This window comes from Schistocerca americana, chromosome X (assembly GCF_021461395.2).
Source record: "Schistocerca americana isolate TAMUIC-IGC-003095 chromosome X, iqSchAmer2.1, whole genome shotgun sequence".
Classification (NCBI taxonomy): Eukaryota; Metazoa; Arthropoda; class Insecta; order Orthoptera; family Acrididae; genus Schistocerca; species Schistocerca americana.
In genome coordinates, this window is record NC_060130.1 from 217165423 (window position 1) to 217186144 (window position 20722).

The following is a 20722-nucleotide window of genomic DNA, read 5'->3' on the forward strand; positions in this document are numbered from 1 at the left end:
AGTGTGTTGACCTTCAGTCGTTGTCATTTTTCCTTTCATTCTGTTTGGTCTTGTCTCATTGTCTTACTCTCAGCATTGTGGCATTGTTTCCTTTGGAACAGTGGACCGATGACCTCATAGTTTGGTCCCTTCCTCACTCTTTTAAACCAACCAACTAGGCCACTCTTTGTGCAGTCTGTTGATTACTGGCTTGCCCAGCATTATTTGTGCCAGGTTTACTTAATTGGTACACTACATGGCTATGACAATTGAAACATGATGTCCTCCCTCTCTCTTAAAAAAAAAGAAGAAGAAGAAGAAGAAGAAGAAGAAGAAAAGACCTCATAGATGTGTGCTGATGGGATGGATGACCATTGAGGCGAAATGGTCGTTAGTGGTAACCTTAGGTGAACCTGCCACACCATAGTTTTATAACACCTACATAGGCAGTCAGTGCTCTCTATCTGGGTGGACTGTACAGAACCCAAGCTGTTTGTGGGAATGCATGTGGATCCCAACTAAGACGAAAGAAATATCTCCACGTTATGGGTGGGTCATTAGCAGTCACCAAAACCCTCTGGAACTGCACCAGGAAATTGAACTTTGATCATTGTTGAAAGGCACAATCTTGTCAGAATGTCTTTGTTGTGGAGTAGAAAAACACGACACCCTCAGCTACCATAAGGCCTTGTAAGTTGTAGGGACGTCATGGACATTGACACTGCTGAACTGAAAAAGTAGTGGGGAATCGGAAGCATAACAGAAGAGAGGAATTTGATGATGTAAGTGAATGGTGAACTGTAGAGAACTGTTGCCTTCACCGTAACATTCAGTTGGCTATCCTAGAACTCATCAAGGTTTTATTTATTATACTAAAAGTAAAACTTTAGGTACCCAATCTAATGTGGTGCTACAAATGCCAATGGTGTGGTAGCACCACAGGAAAGACACCTTCAAAGCCAGGACATTATGTTCAGTGCCAGACTTCTGTCTAAATTGCTCAGATAGTCAGCTGCTAGGAGCAGGCATTGCGTGGTATTTTTAGAAGAAACGAAAATTAAAAAAATTATGTTGGTCATTAAAATCTCCTGTACTGAGAAAGAAATAACATAATACCTTGCAACCTCCTCTGTTCTGCATCTACATACATACTCTGCAGGCCACCTAATGGTGCCTGACAGAGGGTAACTTGTACGAATGTTAGTCATTTTCTTTCCTGTTCCACTTGCGAACAGAGTGAGGGGAAAATGACTGTTCATATGCTACCATACGAGTCCTAATTTCTTTTACATTGTCTGTGCAGTCCATATGTGATGCTATGTTGGTGGCAGTAGAATTGTTCTGCAGTTGGCTGCAGATGCTGATTCTCTAAGTTCTCTCAGTAGTGTTTCGGGAAAAGAATGCCAGCTTTCCTCCGGGGATTACCGTGTGGGTTCACGAAGTATCTCTGCAATACTTTCTTGTTGATTGAACCTACTAGTAACAAATCTACTGACACGCTTTTGAATTGCTTTGATGTCTTCCTTTAATCCATCCTGATGTGGATCCCAAACACTCTAGCAGTACTCAATAATGGGTCTCACAAGTGTTCTATACACTATCGCCTGCCCCCCCCCCCCCACCTCCCTTTTCCAGGGAAGAGAATGTTTTTATCACTTATATGAATGATATTCCATAACAGAATATTTGTTTGTAACCTATATAAAATCAGGTCACAGATATCAGGATATTTAGACTCAAAACTAAAGAAAATCCACTTCCGAACAACACTGTCTTCCATGCTCATGTGCAGTCAGGTGTCTGCTTATATGAACATGGTTTCCTATATAACGGACTTGTAAGAACTTTATAGTCAGTTGGCTAGTTTTTGAAGCGATAGTCTCTGAAGCTGGGTGTTTTGCATTGAAATGCAATTTTGGCGTTATTTTTGAATAGACTCGTCATTGATTTTGAAGGATATTATTGCGTTTTACTTAACGTGTACACATTTTATGGAAGCTTTAATGCTGCTTGGAAGTCCATGTTCAAAAGAAATGGACTTGGCTGTCTTTTAATCTAGGTACCTTAAATATCCTGTTAAATCATTGGGTCTTATCAATTGGTATGAGCCTCTTATGGTGGCTGTGAATCAGCACACAATTAAGTTTTTCCATTTCATTTTTTTTTTTTTTTTTTTTCCCCTTTTTGTCATCTCTGCCTTTTGTGGTGCTACAATAAATGCAAAACACCATGTATTAAGAGATACAGTCTAAATGTGTGTATTTTTAAACAGTGGAGACATTGGGCCATAGTGTGTAGATGGAGGGGGGGCGGGGAGGAGAGAGAGAGAGAGAGAGAGAGAGAGAGAGAGAGAGAGAGAGAGAGAGAGAGAGAGAGAGAGAGAGAGAGACAGATTGTCTACATCTGACAAAGGACTTAGTATTTTAGCTTACAATGTCAAACAGTCTTCTTTCAGTGTGCCTGTTTGCCACCAAGCACCTCCCATAAGTGGTGAGTAGTAATCTATCTTTTTGATATGTAATTATCAGTTCCTTTAATTCTACTATAGAGTTTCTTATTGGAACACATCAAAAACTGAGCAGTTGTGGTGAAAAACTACTATAACAACCTTAACTGTTCGCTTTCCAATTTTTTAATAAAAGAAGGAAGACTGACTAGTGATACCATTATTCAATATGTGTGGGCCATTTAAACATAATACTTTCTTCTTATTGCAGAAAATGGAAGCTGGATCCAAATGATAGTCGATGTGCTATGGCTAAATTGTACAACGCTGCAGAGCAGAGCAAACACATTTTGTCCACAATGAGTACAGCTGATTGTTTTATTGAGTCTTTGTGTGAAGGAACAGACTTTAGCTACAATGTTACAAGAGCACGATTTGAAGAGTTAATTAGTGCAGCTGTGAAAATGTGCACTGCCCCCATAGATGCAGCACTGAGCCAAGCAGGTATCGATTGCAGAGACATAAACAAGGTGAGTCATCTGGTAGAGTTACTACCATTTTACAACATTACCCTTTCTCCATCCCTTCCCCAATCCCTCATACCCTTCCATGCCCTCAACCCTCCCTTTTACCATTCCCTTTTGCACTGTGTAACAATTCTGAGTCAGGTGTTTCTTCTTGTGATAATGCTCATGTTCTATTTCTTATTTTTTTTTTAATTTTATTATACTGTATTGCTCTTCTGTGTCAGTGATTCAAGGCTATGACCATAGCATCATACTTTCAGGTGAATTTTCAAGCTCTATGTCTACATACGTACTCGGCAAGCCATCTTACGGTGCATGACAGAAGGTACCTTGTACCAACACTAATCATTTCCTTTCCTGTCCACTTGCAAATAGAGCAAGGGAAAAAGCAACTGTCTACGTGCCTCCATATGAACTGTAATATCTCTTATCTTATTGTCATGGTCCTTAAGCAAAATGCACTACATTGATGGCAGTAGAATCATTCTTCAGTCAGCAGCAAATGCTGATTCATTGACTTTTCTCAATAGTATTTCACAAAAAGAATATGGTCTTCCCTCCAAGGATTTCCATTTCAGTTCACGAAGCACCTCAGTAATAATCATTTGTTGATCGAACCTACTGGTAACAAACCAAGCAGCCTGCCTGTGAATTGCTTCAATGCTTCCTTTTATGCGACCTGGTGGGGATCCCAAACACTCGAGCAGTACTCAAGAATGGGTTGTACTAGTATTCTATACTTGGTCTCCTTTATGGATGAACCACACATTCCACACGATATTAGGCAAGTGTACTAGTTTCTTTGGCTCTTCATTGTATGTCACAGATGCAAGGTGGTGGTGGTGATGATGATGATTTTACATTATTCTCCAGTTCTTTTCACTTACCTATGTTTCCTGTTAGGAAACACTGTGTGTGTGTGTGTGTGTGTGTGTGTGTGTGTGTAAATTCTCAAAATATGTGAATGCATAATGTTTGCCTAAAAGAACAGACACCACGGTGCAGAATCTGCAGCTATGAAAAATTATATATAAATTGAAGGGGGATAACTGCTGTCAGCTGCTGCAGGACGTTAAGTGGAATCAGTGGCGATGAGCGAAAATGTGTACTGGACCGAGACTCAAATCTGGGCTCTCCTGCATACTAGACAGGTGCAGTAACCACTGAACCATCCGGGACACAGTGTGAAATTTAAACTTATGTGATTTCTCCAAATAAATGTAGGCAAATGCCAGAACGGTTCCCTTGAAAAGAATGTGGGCAATTTTGTTCCCGATACCTGCATACACTGAGCTCGTACTCTCACTTCCTTGTCATTGGTGGGCTATAAGACCCTAATCTTCACTTATTCTTTTATTTACCATGAGTATTGCTGTCTAGTGTATACCAGCAGCAAGTGCAAGGCAAATAAATGAGAATATTAGTTCATATGTCTTAGCTGCTTCAGTTCAATTGTCAAGATTTTCAGCTCCGATTAGTCTGTCGCAAGCTGTGCTGCTGTATGTAAGAAAGCAAAATGAGTGAACTCTGGAAGCACTCAGTATTTTTAGATATGTTGGTCACAGAATATGGGAAGTAGGCAGAACTTAAGAGCTCTTTTTTTTTTTTTTATAGTGCGTTTTGCCTGGTCTCAAGTTGATTATGGTTGTGTGATGTGTCAGTATGCTCAGTCATTCTAGATGAAAACCTGTGAAGCAGTCAATCATGCGGAAATAGTGTTAGCCACCAAACCTTTTATGATCAGCTCCACTGTATGCTCTGAGACTAGCAAACCACCTCTTGTAATTGCATAGCAGCTCATCATGGTGTGAGAAGATTATAAAGTTTCCTCGGTGCGGAAGACACAGGCACACCATATCGTCGGTCACCCATTGACAGAAAAACACACTGAATAACAATTTGTGAGCACGTATCGAGCCTTTGGAATACATAGAAGTCAGGGGAAGCTCATGGAGGCCAGATGGATTGAACTTTAAAAAGGTAAGTAGGTTATTAGTAGATGTTACTACATGCGACATAAGAGGGTGAACCTTCCATCTACTAGCCACAATTACAAGAATTGTGCAATTGAACATCTCACGGACAAAGTTGTAACTGCCGCATGTGCCTTTAGAGTTGTTACCAATGCAGAATGTAAAATTTGTTAATCAAACTCTAGAACCTGACCTAATCCATTCCCTGGAATGATTTATTGCTGTGCAGGAAGGGGTCATTTCAGCCAAGCACTTAATGCAACACGTAGAGCATTTCAGAGAAGGATGACGACATATGACAATGATTGTGAGTGCTGCAGTACCAAGTGCCACAGTGGCTCTGACTCTGGTGCGTGTAGCTTTTATTCTTTTGAGGTGGAGAGCCAGTCATGAGCATAAACCACCAATACTCCAGGTTTTAGTAGACTAGATCCATAGAGCATAAGAGAGAGTGAGAGTATAACTTTGTAGTGTGAATGCAGAGTAGGTGTAAATTTAGGATTAATAGAAAAGGAAGCATTGGGACAAGCCATGAAGGTTTTAATTGCCAGAAGTGAAAACAAGTGCAAAAAGAAGACTTCTAAGCAAATAGCAACAAGCAGGTTAGTAAGAAAGATTTGATGCAGTATCTAACACGTCAGCAACTTGCTAGTTGTTTTGGGTATAAAATTTATTTGTAATTTGTACAAACAAGTAGTGTGATATGAAAATGGTGTGTCTTGTTCGTGTGTGTGTGTGTGTGTGTGTGTGTGTGTGTGTGTGTGAGGGGGGGCGGGCGCTTGTAAAGTAGTAGAACACAATATAGTTAGCCTTACTCAAATTCAAAAAAGCCTTCGTATGTAGTAAAGGCAACTATTTAATATCGGAAGAATTTTTTAATTAATATTGTATTTAACTTTTCTTGCAATATAAGACACACAGATAAATAACATTTACACTACCAGAAAAAAACTTTAATAATGAATGTAAAGTACATTCTTTTTGAAGCATGCAGAAATTTTTTAGATCTTCACTAATTTGTCAGGTCCTTTCTCTCCTAAATTGTTTCTTAATTTTGACCAAACAAGCCAGTAGGTGGAGAAGATCCTCTCAATGGATGCAGTGCTAGCAGGGCAAGAAAAGGGGCCTAATAAAGTAATTGTAAGAATGGGTTACATTTTGAATAAGTTAATAATAGGAATTTTAATTGAACTATCGTCAATGTGAAAAATAGACAAAACAATAAAACCCACAAAAACTAAATTTGACCCACTGGGTTGGATTTTTTTTTTTTTTTAAATACCCATGTTTATCTCAACTCTCATGTATGGCCATATTAGAGTAAATCTGAGCAGTGCATTGCCACAGCTATGAAAGCAGGCGAGCACGGGATTTTGTCACTGTAATAATTCAACAAGGCCAGTGCAGTGTTTTGATGTAGGTCAGCTTGTTGAAACAGTGAACTCAGCAGGACTGCATATACTAATGCAGCAAAGGGCAAGGCAGTTGTCCAAACTGACAGTGGCAGTGGATTTTTTGGATACGTGACTGATAGTGCTGCATATGCATGAATGAATGGTGCACTGCTATTGACAATAAGTACAAGTAATTTTTGTAATGGATTTATTCTTAGTCTTGCAGCCGAATTGGGGCGACAGGGTTTTGCCAAATGAGGATACCACGTGGACCTGCCAATAAAAAGTCACTGGTTTGAGGCCACAGATGAACAACAGCTCTATACACTAAGTCCCTCCCCACAATTAGTCCCAATTTGCAGTGGACTACACCAGGTCATCTCCAGTAGCATGGCTGACCACTGCTCAGAGTGCAGCAGGTATCCACACTAGGCATCTTCACATGGTAGGCATCCCCTACTGTGACTCAGCTGGGTGTCAGCCGGGGCCACACAGCATCGTCAAGAACATGCTGCAAACGCTCGGGGCAAAAGCCGCATCAGTATTGTGTGGAATGTGAGCAGCCAGCACAGTGGAATTCAGTGGCCAGCTGGCCACTGATAGTCTATCGAGCAGCTGAGATGCCTCAATGTAAGAACTTGTTAGATTTGCAGCTGCCTTTCCGTGGAACCTCTCGGGCTCCCACCTCGCCTCCGTCGCCTGTTTGCACCGTGCTGGCTCGTAGCCACTCCACCCTGCACCAGGGAACACTGTAGTTAGCACACTGGATTCATATTCAGAAGGACCAGAATTCAAATCGACATCGAGCCATCCACATTTAGGGTTGTCATAGTCCCTCCCTCTCCCCCTCTGAAATAGATATAGCATTTGCTGGGATTGTTCGTTACAGAAAAGCTTGTCCTATTTCCTTCCTCATTTTGATCATATCTGTGCTTGTGTTCTGTCTCTCTAATTACAATGAACGGTACATTGCATTCTATTATCTTCCTTTTCCTTTCTTTGTGGTTTTTGAGGAGGACATTGAGTGCTATTGCATCAGTTGTCACTTCGATTCCATACTAAACTGCAAGCACAAGGTTTCATTTCGTATCAGTTTGATTCAAAGAAAGAATTACACAGTAATTAAATTTCCAGAGATTTCCATGAATTTTGCCTTTAAGCAGGCAAAATATCTGCTTGCCATCTTCTTCCAGGGCAATGATGTGGAGCACATTTGGTAATGCACAATTCATCGGTTGTCATTTATAGAGTCTACTTTTCACAAATTTTTAATCCTGAAAGTGGTTCTTCATGTCAGAAGGTGACACTGGCATTGACAGACAGTCTGTCACTCCCTTGCCATTCCAAAAGCAGTTGACCTGATCTTAAACATATTTTATGTTGGCATCTTCTATACTGTTGCTGTTTTCCACAATCTGTAAGACATGGTGTATACGACCCGGGAGATCCGGGAAAAACCCGGGAATTTGTTCATCCGGGAGAAAACCAGGAAAAACCAGGGAATTTTTTAGAATTCTGGAAATTTTTCGTTGTTTTAGTTTCCAGTTAAATTTGTGTAACTTTGACTGGTAAGAACCGATACTCTAACAAAGGATATTACTGTATCCCGCTACTCCAGAATAATACTGCAGCATTAAAACATGAACGAGAGGAAAAAATGAAAATAAAACTTAAATTGCAAAGGAAATGTGCCATATAAAATAACACAGTGTATGTACAAGCGTCTGTCAACAGCAAAATGGGTTACAGGCTGTAGGAAGACTATGCAATGCTTCATAACAACGAATTGCCTCCGATGAGTGTGACGTCACAACTGTTTAAATTAGATTCATTTAAGCAGTTACGAGCGGGCTCATGCACACGCGTATGAGTAATACCTTCTCCTGCATCTGGCTACAGAAATGTGGCTGTTGGCTGTGCAAGCAGCAGTAGCAGCAACCAGCCACATGGGGTACCTGGAAAAATTTTACTGGCGCGCCCAAGCTGCCACATTCACGCGTGCGCAGCAGTCCTGGATCTAGTGGAGGGGGGGGGGGGGGGGGGGGCGGCAAACAGTAGTATCTGAACCGGGCAACAATTGCGGGGGGAGAGGGCAGATTCATATTCTTGAGGGGAAAAAACCTTCTTTTACAAAGCACCTAGCATCCAGCGCACGTCGGTCTGTCGATTGTTCATATGATTTTGAAATGCACCTCTGCTGGTTTTTGGACATTTTTGAACACATTCTAAGTTGATTTTTGAATGCGTGCATAGTGTACGTGATATCTCTGCCAGGGGAATCCTCATCACATCTAGACATGAACTTTCCTCCAGACAAAACGGGACGGGGCTATACGAGCTGAGCGGAATAAAGCCGAACCGGTGAATGCCAACTGCTGCTTGTTTATGTGGTTGATTTGGTTTGCAAATGTTCAGCGTTGTTATAATTACTAGCGAAATCCATAGATTCAGATTACCAGAGTTGAAATAAATGACTAACAGGAATAACAGGTAAGAAAGATTATGTATTATCTTCTCGGTGTATCCAAGAAAGTGAATTTTGACGGAAAATTTTTGGCCACATCGCTACATTAGACAGGGCCAGTTGTAGTCACGAGCTAGCAGCTGCTTAAGTTCCATTCTGGGAGTAGTGCGGAAAATGCATTGTACGAACAAATACTAACACCTAACCGGAGAATAATCGCTGGATAACTAAACCAGTGATTGTGGCAGGGTTAGTAAAGTTAAACGGAGAATGAGTTTTGACAGTAGTAGGAATAGTTAGAGTTAGTGATGACAAGATTGTTTGTTAGTACGAGGAAGGAGAAGAAATGGGGACATCACACAAATTATGGAAGAATATGACGATTCCAAATTCATACAAAAATTTTATTCTCGTGCATGAAACTGGAGCATATGAATGAAATTTGAAACTAGTTCCTAACATAAAGCTTTTTGATTGTAGTAGGAAAATAGATATTTTGTGTTGCTACTTCGTGAATTATATTGCTGTAATATAAAAATGATCGTTATTGCCAAAACAGTCTTACTTATTTGGTGTGTGTTAAAATTGCTGCAGTATTGGAATGGCCTATTTCGTTTTATCCAGGAAACAGTGACAAAATAGATGTAGTTAGATTGAGAAACCACACCATTCTTGGGTACTATTTGTATTAACAGCTTTTTCAGTATTAGACGACATTTCGATTTATCATGTAGCAAAATGTTTGACAAACTTTGATGAGGTAATAGCTCTTTTGCAGAAAGGAAAGCACACCATGTAAAGCTGTAGCAAGATCAGAGAGAAAAACCACTAGGACCTAAGGATTGAAGAAATGTGTACTGTCTTGCATGTCTCTTGTCTTTACTGGTTTTAGGTATCCTATATTTAATTTTATGTCACACAGAAGAGCAAGTTATTAGCTAATAGATAATAAAGAGTCCTGATTTTGTGAAGAGTTCTTGTTCTCCTGGTTACAAATAATCCCATCCAGTATTAATTGCGTGTTTTTTAAAAATAAGAGGGGCAGAATGTCAAACCGGCTGACTGGGAGAAGGAGAGACACTACAGGAATTTTAATTTCCACAGTCCTGAAATAGTTCGATGGGATCCGTTACAAAATATACACCTTTGAATTACACAGAGCGAAATACAGTGATGTGTGGTATAAGAATGTTGTTTGAAGAGGCGTGGCACTGCACTTCACCACACTTAAGACCAAATAACATCTCTTACATTTCCTCTCAGATATATGTTTTAGGTATCAGACTCTTCAGAAATATGTGCGCTACAAAATGAACTTTCTGGAAATTTTTTTTTTTTATTTTTATTTATTTTTTTTTTATTTTTTTATATATGTGTGCAGAGCAGTCTGAGCTATAGTGGAGGGTCTCCACGTGACACGTGTTTACGTTTAGTGATTTTTGTGTTTCGTCTTCGTTTACTGCTCTCACGTCAAATGAAAACAAGACGGATTTCTGTGGTTGGGAGCTATCAAGTGAATTAAAATACATTCACATAATTATGGTAGGCTAAAATGTGTTACTAGTTTCAGAATTTATTTTATTTCCACCTTTCTGACAGTCAAGCATTAATCACCTTGCAGAACAGTGTAGTTATTTTTGTCGGTTTTCTAAAGAAATTTGGCTTTTATTAAGCTTTCCTGCTGAGGCAGTAAATTTATTTGACACACAGTGTTTAATTCCACTCCATTGGCTAGTTTCAACTGTTCACTGCATTTCAAGTGCGCGATTCCATCTTCTAGCACGTACGGAATTATGCCATAATAAAGATCCAAACATGAGATAATACAGTACTGGTACTCCAAGAAAATTTACATCCTGAAAACCACACTGAAAAGCTTAATATGAGGTTGAGGCCCACATCATTGGGAATCTGGACATGCGAATGTGCGCTTTAAGTCAAACTATGCTTTTTAGTATGGTTCACGAACTTCCGATGCTCTTGGTGTGTCCTCTGATGTCTTGTTTCTCTTATGACATAATGTAAGAAAGATCTTTTAATGTTTTACATGTACGAACATACGGGCTTCCTACGTCACCGTAGCTGTGCAAGCGTGGTGATGCCTCTTATCTGGTGCTCTCTGGCAACTGCTGAAATGAATCTATTTCTAACAGGTCGCAGGAAAATATTGAGAATTGCGGTTCGAAAAGCGATATTTTCAAAGTAAATTTCCTTTTACACAAAAGGAACTATGTGCAAGAATGTACAATGAATTTCTTAAATCGCGGAGTGTTTGCTCTAATTTAAAAATCAACTCTTTGATGACGAGCCATTTAGAAGAATTTTGAGCCCAGAAGATCAGAGATTTATGTCGGTATTAAAAATTTTACTGGCGTATTTGTGTGATGTATCTTAAAGTGGAACATGCACTAAACAGATCAACATTATATGTGAAAGCTTAGCTTCTCCTGTAGCTTATTAATATTAGAGACAAATATTCTATGTGAAAGCTTTGCTTTTCGTGTAGCAACACTATGGATATTAACTTAAGCCATCAACTTTTCCTTTGGTGGAATTCGAATTTATACTTTCTTAATACAAAAATATGCAGCATACATGTTGCTGCCCATCAAAGATCTTCCCAGAACGTGTTTTTTCCCCCTGAGTTTCATTTTCTAAAGTACTGAGAAATTCTATGCTGCTGTATAAAACCATATCCGTTCAAAGTATTGATAAGTTTTACAGTTCTGACGGAAAGTATAATGTCACTTAACAGGGAAAAAGTGTATTTTCACAGGGGAGAAAATGTATTTTTCACCGGGAGATCCAGGAATTTTTTCTCCTTGTCCCCATATACACCCTGTAAGAGATCTGTGTGTTCCATAATTGTTCTATTCCAATGTTATAAGACTTATTCCACTGTCTACAGTAGATACCCTGTGGAGAGTTTGCTGTGTGAATGCCATGACATATATCAAAATGGTCATGTGCACTGATGTACATCCAGCACACATTGACACTGATATAAAGGAAAATTGGCTGCTCTTTTGGCTAGGCCATGTACCTTTTGTAGCTCATACAGTATATTCTGTATATTGTGTCTTTTGTGATGTACGTAGATTGCTGGGCTTCGTTTAGAAGGAAGATATCAACTCAAACTAACATTTATTTGTCTTGTAAAGTAGTTTTTTCTGTCAGATCTATACTTTTTGTGTTTATATTTTGAGATGTCTTAAACATGAAGCTGTTCTCATCCTTATTGGTAACAGGTATAGTTAATTTGAAATAAATTTGTGATTGACTGTTCAGTGAGTCAAAATATGGGGAAGAGGCATCATACAATTGTTGGTCTTTGTTGCACTGCACATGCTTATTGTGATGCTGTCTCTAGAGAGCATGAGGATTTATGAGTGATACCATACTGCAAATTGTCTAGCATTGCTGCTGCTCCTCCATTGACTTACTTGTGAAACACAAAGCTGTTTCTGTCAAACAAAGTGTGCTACTTACATATCATTTCACCTCTGTTATGATCTCTTCAGATACTAGTGTCTCCGTTTTCTTGTAATGAAGACGAAATACAAATTGAAGCAAACCGTTCTCTTATTTTTGTACAGCAAGTAAATGAACGATCTCTCATCATCCATTTGCACTTTTTGTACATCATCCACCTTTAATATACGTCCATGATTCTGCCTGATATTTTGTATAATGTTTGTATGAGATTTGTCTTAGTGGACGGCACGCTATTGTTTTCCAGCATTTGTATACAAGAATTCGTTTCCTGATGGATGCATCATTGTAGCACCTGGTTATTGAAATATATTGTTCTGCGTCAGTTTTGGGACAGAATGATCCATAAAGTGAAACAACATGACTCTGTTATAGTTAAGCTAAATAGCTTACAAATTACTGACAGATTGCTACTTACCATAAGCATTGTGGCCCGAGATGCTGGAAATGGTGGCTGTGTGTGTGTGTGTGTGTGTGTGTGTGTGTGTGTGTGTGTGTGTGTGTGTGTGTGTTTGCCTTTTACTTATGAAGCTGTGGCCAAAAGCTATAAGTGAGTGTCTTTTAATTGTGTTGTCTGCAACTTGTTGTTTCGTCTTCACAGTAAGTAGCAATCTGTCTTTTCCTACATTGCTGATATTCTTTTCTGGAGTTTCCATTGTTTGATTACAAATTACTGAATTGTTTAAGAATTACTATATTGACCAGAGTAAGATTTATATTACTAGTTACATAAGCTCCCTCTTGTATGTCTATTTAACTTTTCAGACCTTTTCTTATTTCTACTAATGTTATGAGTGTACTACAGAATTCTGAAATATTTCTTTTAGGTGCTCCTGTGCGGTGGATCTGCGAAAATCCCAGTAATTCAGCAATCTGTGTCAGAAATGTTTCCCAATTCAGAGTTATTATGTAGTGTAAATCCCGATGAACTGATTGCCCTGGGTGCTGCGAAGCATGGTAGTTATCTGAAAGAACCATTTGACCCAGGTTGTGATCATCTATCATATGATATCCCAGTTGTAACAAAATCAATTTTTATGAAGGTAAGGAACTCAGTTAGTGTAGTTCTGATTTAGTCCTATATCATCACATGATCTCCTTGAGAAGATCAGCAGTTAGGAACTTCTTGAGTGGTTTTGAATGGTTGGTGTGCGTAAATACTTTTATTATTATTATTATTATTATTATTATTATTATTTGTAAATTATAGATTGCAGCAATCAGTCATCCTTTTTAAATTTTATTATACAGATCTAGATTTCGTGGGTGAAGCCCGATCAACAGGGACTTACATCCTTTGAGTGAAAATAACAGTGCATTGAGAATGGCTAGCTTCTAGCCGAAATGTAGATCTGCATAATAAAATTTAAAAAGGATGACCAATTGGTGCAGTCTATAATTTACAAGTTAATATAACAGTCCCTGAGTGCAACCGCTTTCCGAATGTAAGGTAACCTGATTATTATTATTATTATTATTATTATTATTATTATTATTATTATTATTATTTCCTGTGTTGGTGTCAGTTCAGATCATGTTAAGCTTTGTTGGCAGTGAGCTTCATTTTCTTCTTTTCTCAAAATTTCTTCATTCAGTTTCTTCCAATTTTGTTGTGGAAATTAAAATTAAACTCCAGTTAGCAGCAACATAGAGTGGTTGATATAATGTTTGCAGGCTTCTTCCTTGTTATACTTTCTGTTTCCTGATAACAGCTGTTTTTCAGATATTAGCATGCTTCACCAAAACCAGTTTCAGATTCAGGATAAGTTGTATAATTTAAATGAAAACTGTGATCCATTTAACATAAACTGAATTTTAAAACTATTGCTCTGGTTCATCATGTAAAGAACATACTGAATTTTTTTCTTTAAGTCAAATAATTTTGAAAGCGTTACGGAGATGATAGAAAAACTCCAGTGGAAGACTCTGCGAGAGAGATGCTCAGTAGCTCAGTACAGGCTTTTGTTGAAGTTTCGAGAACAAACCTTCACCAAGGAGTCAAAAAGTATATTGCTCCCTCCTACGTATATCTCGCGAAGAGACCATGAGGATAAAATCAGAGAGATTAGAGCCCACGCAGAGGCATACTGACAATCTTTCTTTCCACGAACAAGAAGAGACTGGAATGGAAGGGAGAACCCAATAGAGGTACTCAAGGTACCCCCCCGCCACACACAATCAGGTGTCTTGCAGAGTATGGATGTAGATGTAGATATTACTATATAACTAATTCCTTGAATATAATAGAGGGAAACATTCCACGTGGGGAAAAATATATTTAAAAACAAAGATGATGTGACTTACCAAACGAAAGCGCTGGCACGTCGATAGACACACAAACAAACACAAACATGCACACAAAATTCTAGCTTTCGCAACCAGCGGTTGCTTCGTCAGGAAAGAGGGAAGGAGAGGGAAAGGCGAAAGGATGTGGGTTTTAAGGGAGAGGGTAAGGAGTCATTCCAATCCCAATCCCAGGAGCGGAAAGACTTACCTTAGGGGGGAAAAAAGGACAGGCACACACCGCACGTACGTACACACACACACACACACACACACACACACACACACACACACACACACAAAATAGACTAATGGTGCCAATGCTGTTTTGCGGCAGGTGCAGTGGTTGTGATGGGGGTAGAACGTGCTGGGTGCTTGGATTGGGCCTTGGTCTGCCACAGGGATATAATCCCTGTATCATGAGGTTGGGAGTTAGGGTTGGCATAGGGATGGGCTAGGCTGTTCTGTAGTTTGGGTGAGCGACAGAACACCACTTTAGGAGGGATGGGAAGGATCTCTGGTAGGATGTCCCTCATTTCAGAGCAGGATGAGATATAATCATAGCCCTGGCGATGGATATGGTTCCATTGTTCCAGCCAGGGTGATGCAGGTTCACAAGGGAAGTGCTGCTTTGTAACTGACTTGTAGGGATTGTGGTAGGATTGGGGATGTGTGAGGCAATGGCACAGTAAATATGTTTGTGGACTAGGTTTGGGGATGGGGGTTGTATCATGTGTCTGTGAAAACCTTTGTGAAGGCTTCAGCATGTTGAGCAAGGGGGTTCTCACCACTGCAGATATGTCATACTTGGGTGGCTACGCAGCATGCGAGGGATTTTTTCTTGTGGAAGGGATAACAGCTGTTGAAATACAAGTATCGTTGGTGGTTAGTCAGTTTAATGTGGACAGAAGTGTGGATGGAGCCATCAGAGAGGTGGATGTCAGCATGCAGGAAGGGTACACATTTGGTAGAGAAGGACCAGGTGAAACGTAGGGGAGGAAAAGGCGTTAAGGTTGTGAAGGAATGTAGATAAGTTTCAACCCCACCCCCACCCCTCTGAACCTAGTCAATGAACAGATTTCCTGTGCCATATCCTCACACACCCTCAATCCTTCCACCACCCCAAAAATCAGTTACAAAGAACCGCCCCCTGTGTCACCCAGTATCACCTTGGACTGGAACAACTGAAATATACCTTTCCCCGGAGCTTTGATTATCTCTCATCCTACGCTGAAATGAGGGACATTCTATCCAAGATCTTTCCTACCCCTCCTAAAGTAGTGTTCTGTCACCTATCCACCCTACACAACATGCTAGTCCATCCCGATGCCACTCCCAACCACTTGACACAGGGATTATATCCGTGTAGCAGACAAAGCTGCAAAACCTGCCCAATCCATCCACCCTGCACCACCACCTCCTCCAGTCCTGTCACAGGCATTTCCTACCCCATCAGAAGCCAGGCAACCTGTGAAAGCAGCCATTACTCTGCTGCAAACGCAGGACAATCCTTTATGTCAGTATGACTACCAAGCAATAGTTGCAGATGAGTCATCTTGAAAACACATCATCCAGTCCCATAATCATCCTGGCCTCATTATTTGGTAACCCACTGCCCCTGCACATTTCAACTAACATGCCCCAGGGGGCTCAGAATTCTTCCATGAGTTCGTGCATGGTGCTCACAGGGCCCAAAGTTATTGCAGACCATTCTTCCTTCCTGGGCTGCATTTCCTTCCCCGTGTCCTTTCACTGCCTTCTCTCCTTCCCCGCTGCCACCTCCTCCCCCTTCCTCGATTATCTTATTTACGTCGACCTGGCTATCCATCTGGTTTCCTGTATTCCTTGCAGTTTTGTTTCCCTCGCTTTTTCTCTTTCATCCTTTTTGGCGTTATTGGTCCCTCTTTGTGGTTTGACCCCACTTCTAAATTTTCTTATATGAATGTGTAGTGTCTGTTCTTTTGAAGCAACAGACACCACACAGATCTCACAGCTGTGAACACTATATGTAATTGGAAGGGGACATTAAGTGGAATCGGCGGCATCGAGCAAAAATGTGTACTGGATCGGTATTTGAGCCCGGGATCTCCTGCTTACTAGGGAGGTGCGATAACCATTGCGGCATCCAGGACACAGCATTATCGCAACTGCGTGAACTACTTTGGTACGTCTCACGGCCAATCCACACTCCCGCCAAGTGGTACCTATCTGCAGTCCCTGTCAATTATACTCCCGTCGCTACTCAGTTTCCCACAGGAGGTCAGATGTATTTCGTGCATTCACACTGAAGAAAGTGGATCCATTGCCCATCCAGACTTACGTGAATGTGTTGTGTTTGTTCCTTCAAAAGCACACACACCACGTAGCTACTGCAACTGTGAACACTATTTGTAAATGGAAGGGTGGTCACTGCTGTCAGCTACACAGGGACATTAAGATGATTCCACTTAATGTCCCACTGCAGCTGACTCCAGTTATCCTCCTTCCATTTACATCTAAATTTTCTGTTTGTAGTGTGAGCCATTTGGGAAAGAACTCCCTCCTTAGTGTCTATGGCATGGATTCCTCTGCCCGCTTCCCTCCTCTCTTCCCTCCCTGCCGTAGCCCCCCTCCACTTCGATCACCAGCACGTCTAGCCAGCGCGTGTGGTGGGACTGTTATGTACCCATCTGACTGACCCCCTTGACAACACAGGACACACTTCTGATGTCTGAGCTGTTGCCTCCTCATATGTGCCTAGGAGTGGTTGCTTGTTATTCTGGAGAATCAGAACTCACTGCTATGGCCACCATACCAGATGCTTCTTGTTATGGCTGGGTGGCGTCCATGGGGAGAGCCCCTGATCGAAGTGAGTGGTATCGAGGTGAATACTTTGCACAAGAGGCATATCGAGCTCCAAAAACCTGGCTGTTCTCCTATGGCCGTCTCTTAAAGTGGTAATGTATCATTGAATGCTGCTTCTTATAATTCTGCCACCTTCCCTTCCCTGGCCACACCCTGGGAGGAGGTCCAGGCTCGCCGGCTTGGACTGAAACACCTTCCCTGCTACTGGGTCTGCACTAGGATGGACAGGGACACATTCACCCCCACAAATCCGCTATTTTTTGTGGAAAATGCAGTTGGGTTCCCTGTCGATCAGAGGTTCTTCTTCCACCCAATCTGCAGTTATTCTTGCTTGTAATCATTTTGGCAATGTCCCGCTGTCTGTTACACATCACCAGTCTCTGAATATGGTCCAGGGAGTCATTTTCCATAGGGGCCTCATCCTTCAAACTGATGAGGAACTGCAGGCTAATCTGGAACAATGGTGTGTTCATTTTGTTTAACATGTGCAGAATGCTCGTAAAAATGCCCACACCAATATCGCCGCCTTTATTCTGGCTTTTTGGGGAGATACCCTCTCAAGAGGTCAAGGTTATGTGAGATTGGTGTGACGTGAGCCTGTATGACCTGCCACCCACGAGTTGCTTTTGGTTCTTGGGTTTCAGGCACATGCCTTCCCAATGTACAGCAGACCCTCTATGTGGTGGCTGTGGCCACCCACTTCATGGGGGGAGCCCCTGTGTTCTGCTACCCGTGTCCGTAAATTGTCATGACCATCACACTTCATGCTCACTAGATTGCCCAGCTTACAAGAAAGAAAGGAAGATACAAGACTATAAGGTCCTGGATCGACGATGTGTTGATGTCTTCAACTTTTGCCTCTGTTATATCCTTTCGCCCTCTTATGTCTCTCTTATCAGAGTCCTGCCCCCTCTGCTTGGCCCCTCCCCTGTGGTTCTCACGCTCTGCCTTCTGGGTGCCACTCCACCTCCTCGGTCATAGAAGTGCCTCCCTTCTTCAGCACCCAAGAGTGACGGGTGTCCCTCCCGTGACCCCTCCTATCAGCATCAGCTACCACAACTCGGTTACAGGACATACAGTCTGTGTGCCCCAAGGTTGCCTCCTCTTTCTCTGTTCTGGATCTTTCAAATCATGCTCTCCCTCTGTGCTCTGCCCTCCTTAACCTATGAAAGAGAAGAAGAGAAAACACAAATACAAGGACAAGGCCCCCTCCTACAAGGTCTCCTGTAGGTGTCATCTCCCCCGCTCACAACCTGAGTCTGACATCTAATTTATGTGACATGACTGGCTCCAGCCCATTCAACTCCCATTTCGATACCCGCTCAGTGAGGAACTGTAACGAATACTACCTTCGCCTCCCAGAGTTGCAATCCCGTATTGCCTCTCACTCGTCAGCTTGTGTTGTTCTTGAGGAATCTCATTTTACTAATGCTCACTCACTGTCCCTTGCTGAGTTCTGTGCTTTCTGTCAGAACCAGGTTGACCCATTGACGGCTTCTGAGGGTGTCTGCATGTTGGTCTGTATGGATATTGTTAGTACATGGGTCTCATTCATACCACATTGGAAGCGGTTGCCGTTTGGGTCCACTTGGACTCTGCCATCACAGTTTGCAATCTCTATCTCACTCCCTGCCAGGCCACCTATATCTGCTGCCCTAAATGCTCTCCGGCAACTCACCCCTCCCTTCCTCCTCCTTGGGATTTTAGTGCCTATCACCCTTTGTGGGGCAGTGCTTCTTCATCTAGTCAGGGGTTCCTCCTCGACCAGTTTCTTGCAGACCATGACCTGTGTCATCTTCATGATGGTTCCCCTACTCTTTTTAGTGCTGCATGTGGCACCTCTGCCACTGATTTCCTCTCTTCCCCTCTCCTCCTTCGTTCCTGGTCGCCACATGATGACCTCTGTGTAGTGACCATTTCCCGTTGGTTCTCTCATTCCCTCCCCACCTCCTGATGACCAGGTTTCCCTGCTGAGATTTCTGTCATTGTCCTCTGTATACCTCCCGTGTCGTGTTTCCACCTTCTTTGTCAGGTTGTCGTCCGTGATGTGTCAGATGAGAAAGTCTGTGCTGCGGGCATTGCTGTTCCCACTTGATGGGCACCAGTCACCATTGGCCAGTTCCATGGCAGAGCATGGCTATTGCCACCACTGTTTGCAATTGTTGTAGCACCTTGCAACATCTGAAGCGGCACCTGTCCTCCGTATTACCTTTGCGCCAAAGCCCGTTACTTACACAACCTGAGCAAACTGGTGTTTTGGGAATGCTCTCTGTACCCTCTGTGTTCTTCTGGCTCTTCATCGTGGGTGTGGGCTACACACCGCACCCTTCAAGGTACACACATACACACATAAGTACACATAACAATATCCAAATTGAAGGAAAATTGCAATATATGAAAGAAAATTACATTTTATAAAATATGGGGCAACTTGTACAGTACATGACATATGAACACTTTCTTACCTCTGTCACAACCAAATTAACTCAATGTAGAAAGACATAGCATTTTGTTTATAATATTTAAACATTTTGTCAAAAACCAATATTGTCAATAATGCACAAAATGCTGGTGCTGCAATCTGCATTCAAGTTGATTCAGAACTACACGTGATGAGACCTTTCAATGCTTAGATAATATTTTTTTGTATTAGGACCCCTTTTCTTCCACCAACTTTGAGGACTCTTTGCTCAGAGAATAAGTACGGCATATTGCTGTGGGGATATCAACTTCACACAGAATATGAGAGAAAGAAACATCACAAATATCATTATCAGGCCAATAGGAGGACGGTGATGCATGAACCTTACTGTAACTTATCCTTCACAAATAACCTTCTCAACAATTCCCAAATACCAAGAAGAGTCTCATGCACATGCAGTATAGCAGTTGGGCTGCACAGTGCATTCTGGCCTTAGTGGCAGAAGTGCATCTGAGAAATCATCCACAATACTAAAATCTGTATCACAGCTCAGCCTTTTTGCTCCAATCTTGGTTGGTGATATTGGTACAATGTGATGCATAGATCGTGTTCCAGCAATTGTTTTTGCACTTGGGAAGTGCTGAGAAAGATGTCGTCTTGCTTGTACCATTTCATTTTTTGAAACAAAGAGAACTGAAATGCCTTGCAGGCTCTCGTGACAGAATTCAAATACCTGTGAAGCTGTAAGTATTTGATCTTCATAAACTCTTTGCAAACTTGTTTTTGTGACAAGTCTTTCAACACTGCCACCAGTACAATCACAGGGAGATTTGCCATGGCGGGTAGCAAAAAATGACCCGCTGCACTTTACGTTGAAGTTGTGTTCGTGGTAGCAGAT

At 41.5% G+C, this 20722-nt stretch overlaps 1 protein-coding gene across 1 annotated transcript in view; it reads left to right on the forward strand.

Annotated features, from left to right (window-relative positions):
* The window catches only part of LOC124555926 (heat shock 70 kDa protein 14-like), a 141187-nt gene that overhangs the window by 110700 nt on the left and 9765 nt on the right, over positions 1-20722 (forward strand). Inside the window, exons 6-7 of the mRNA XM_047129980.1 lie at positions 2697-2955; positions 13103-13318. Of these exons, the coding sequence (XP_046985936.1) occupies positions 2697-2955; positions 13103-13318 (475 nt within the window). The remainder of the gene's footprint in view (positions 1-2696; positions 2956-13102; positions 13319-20722) is intronic.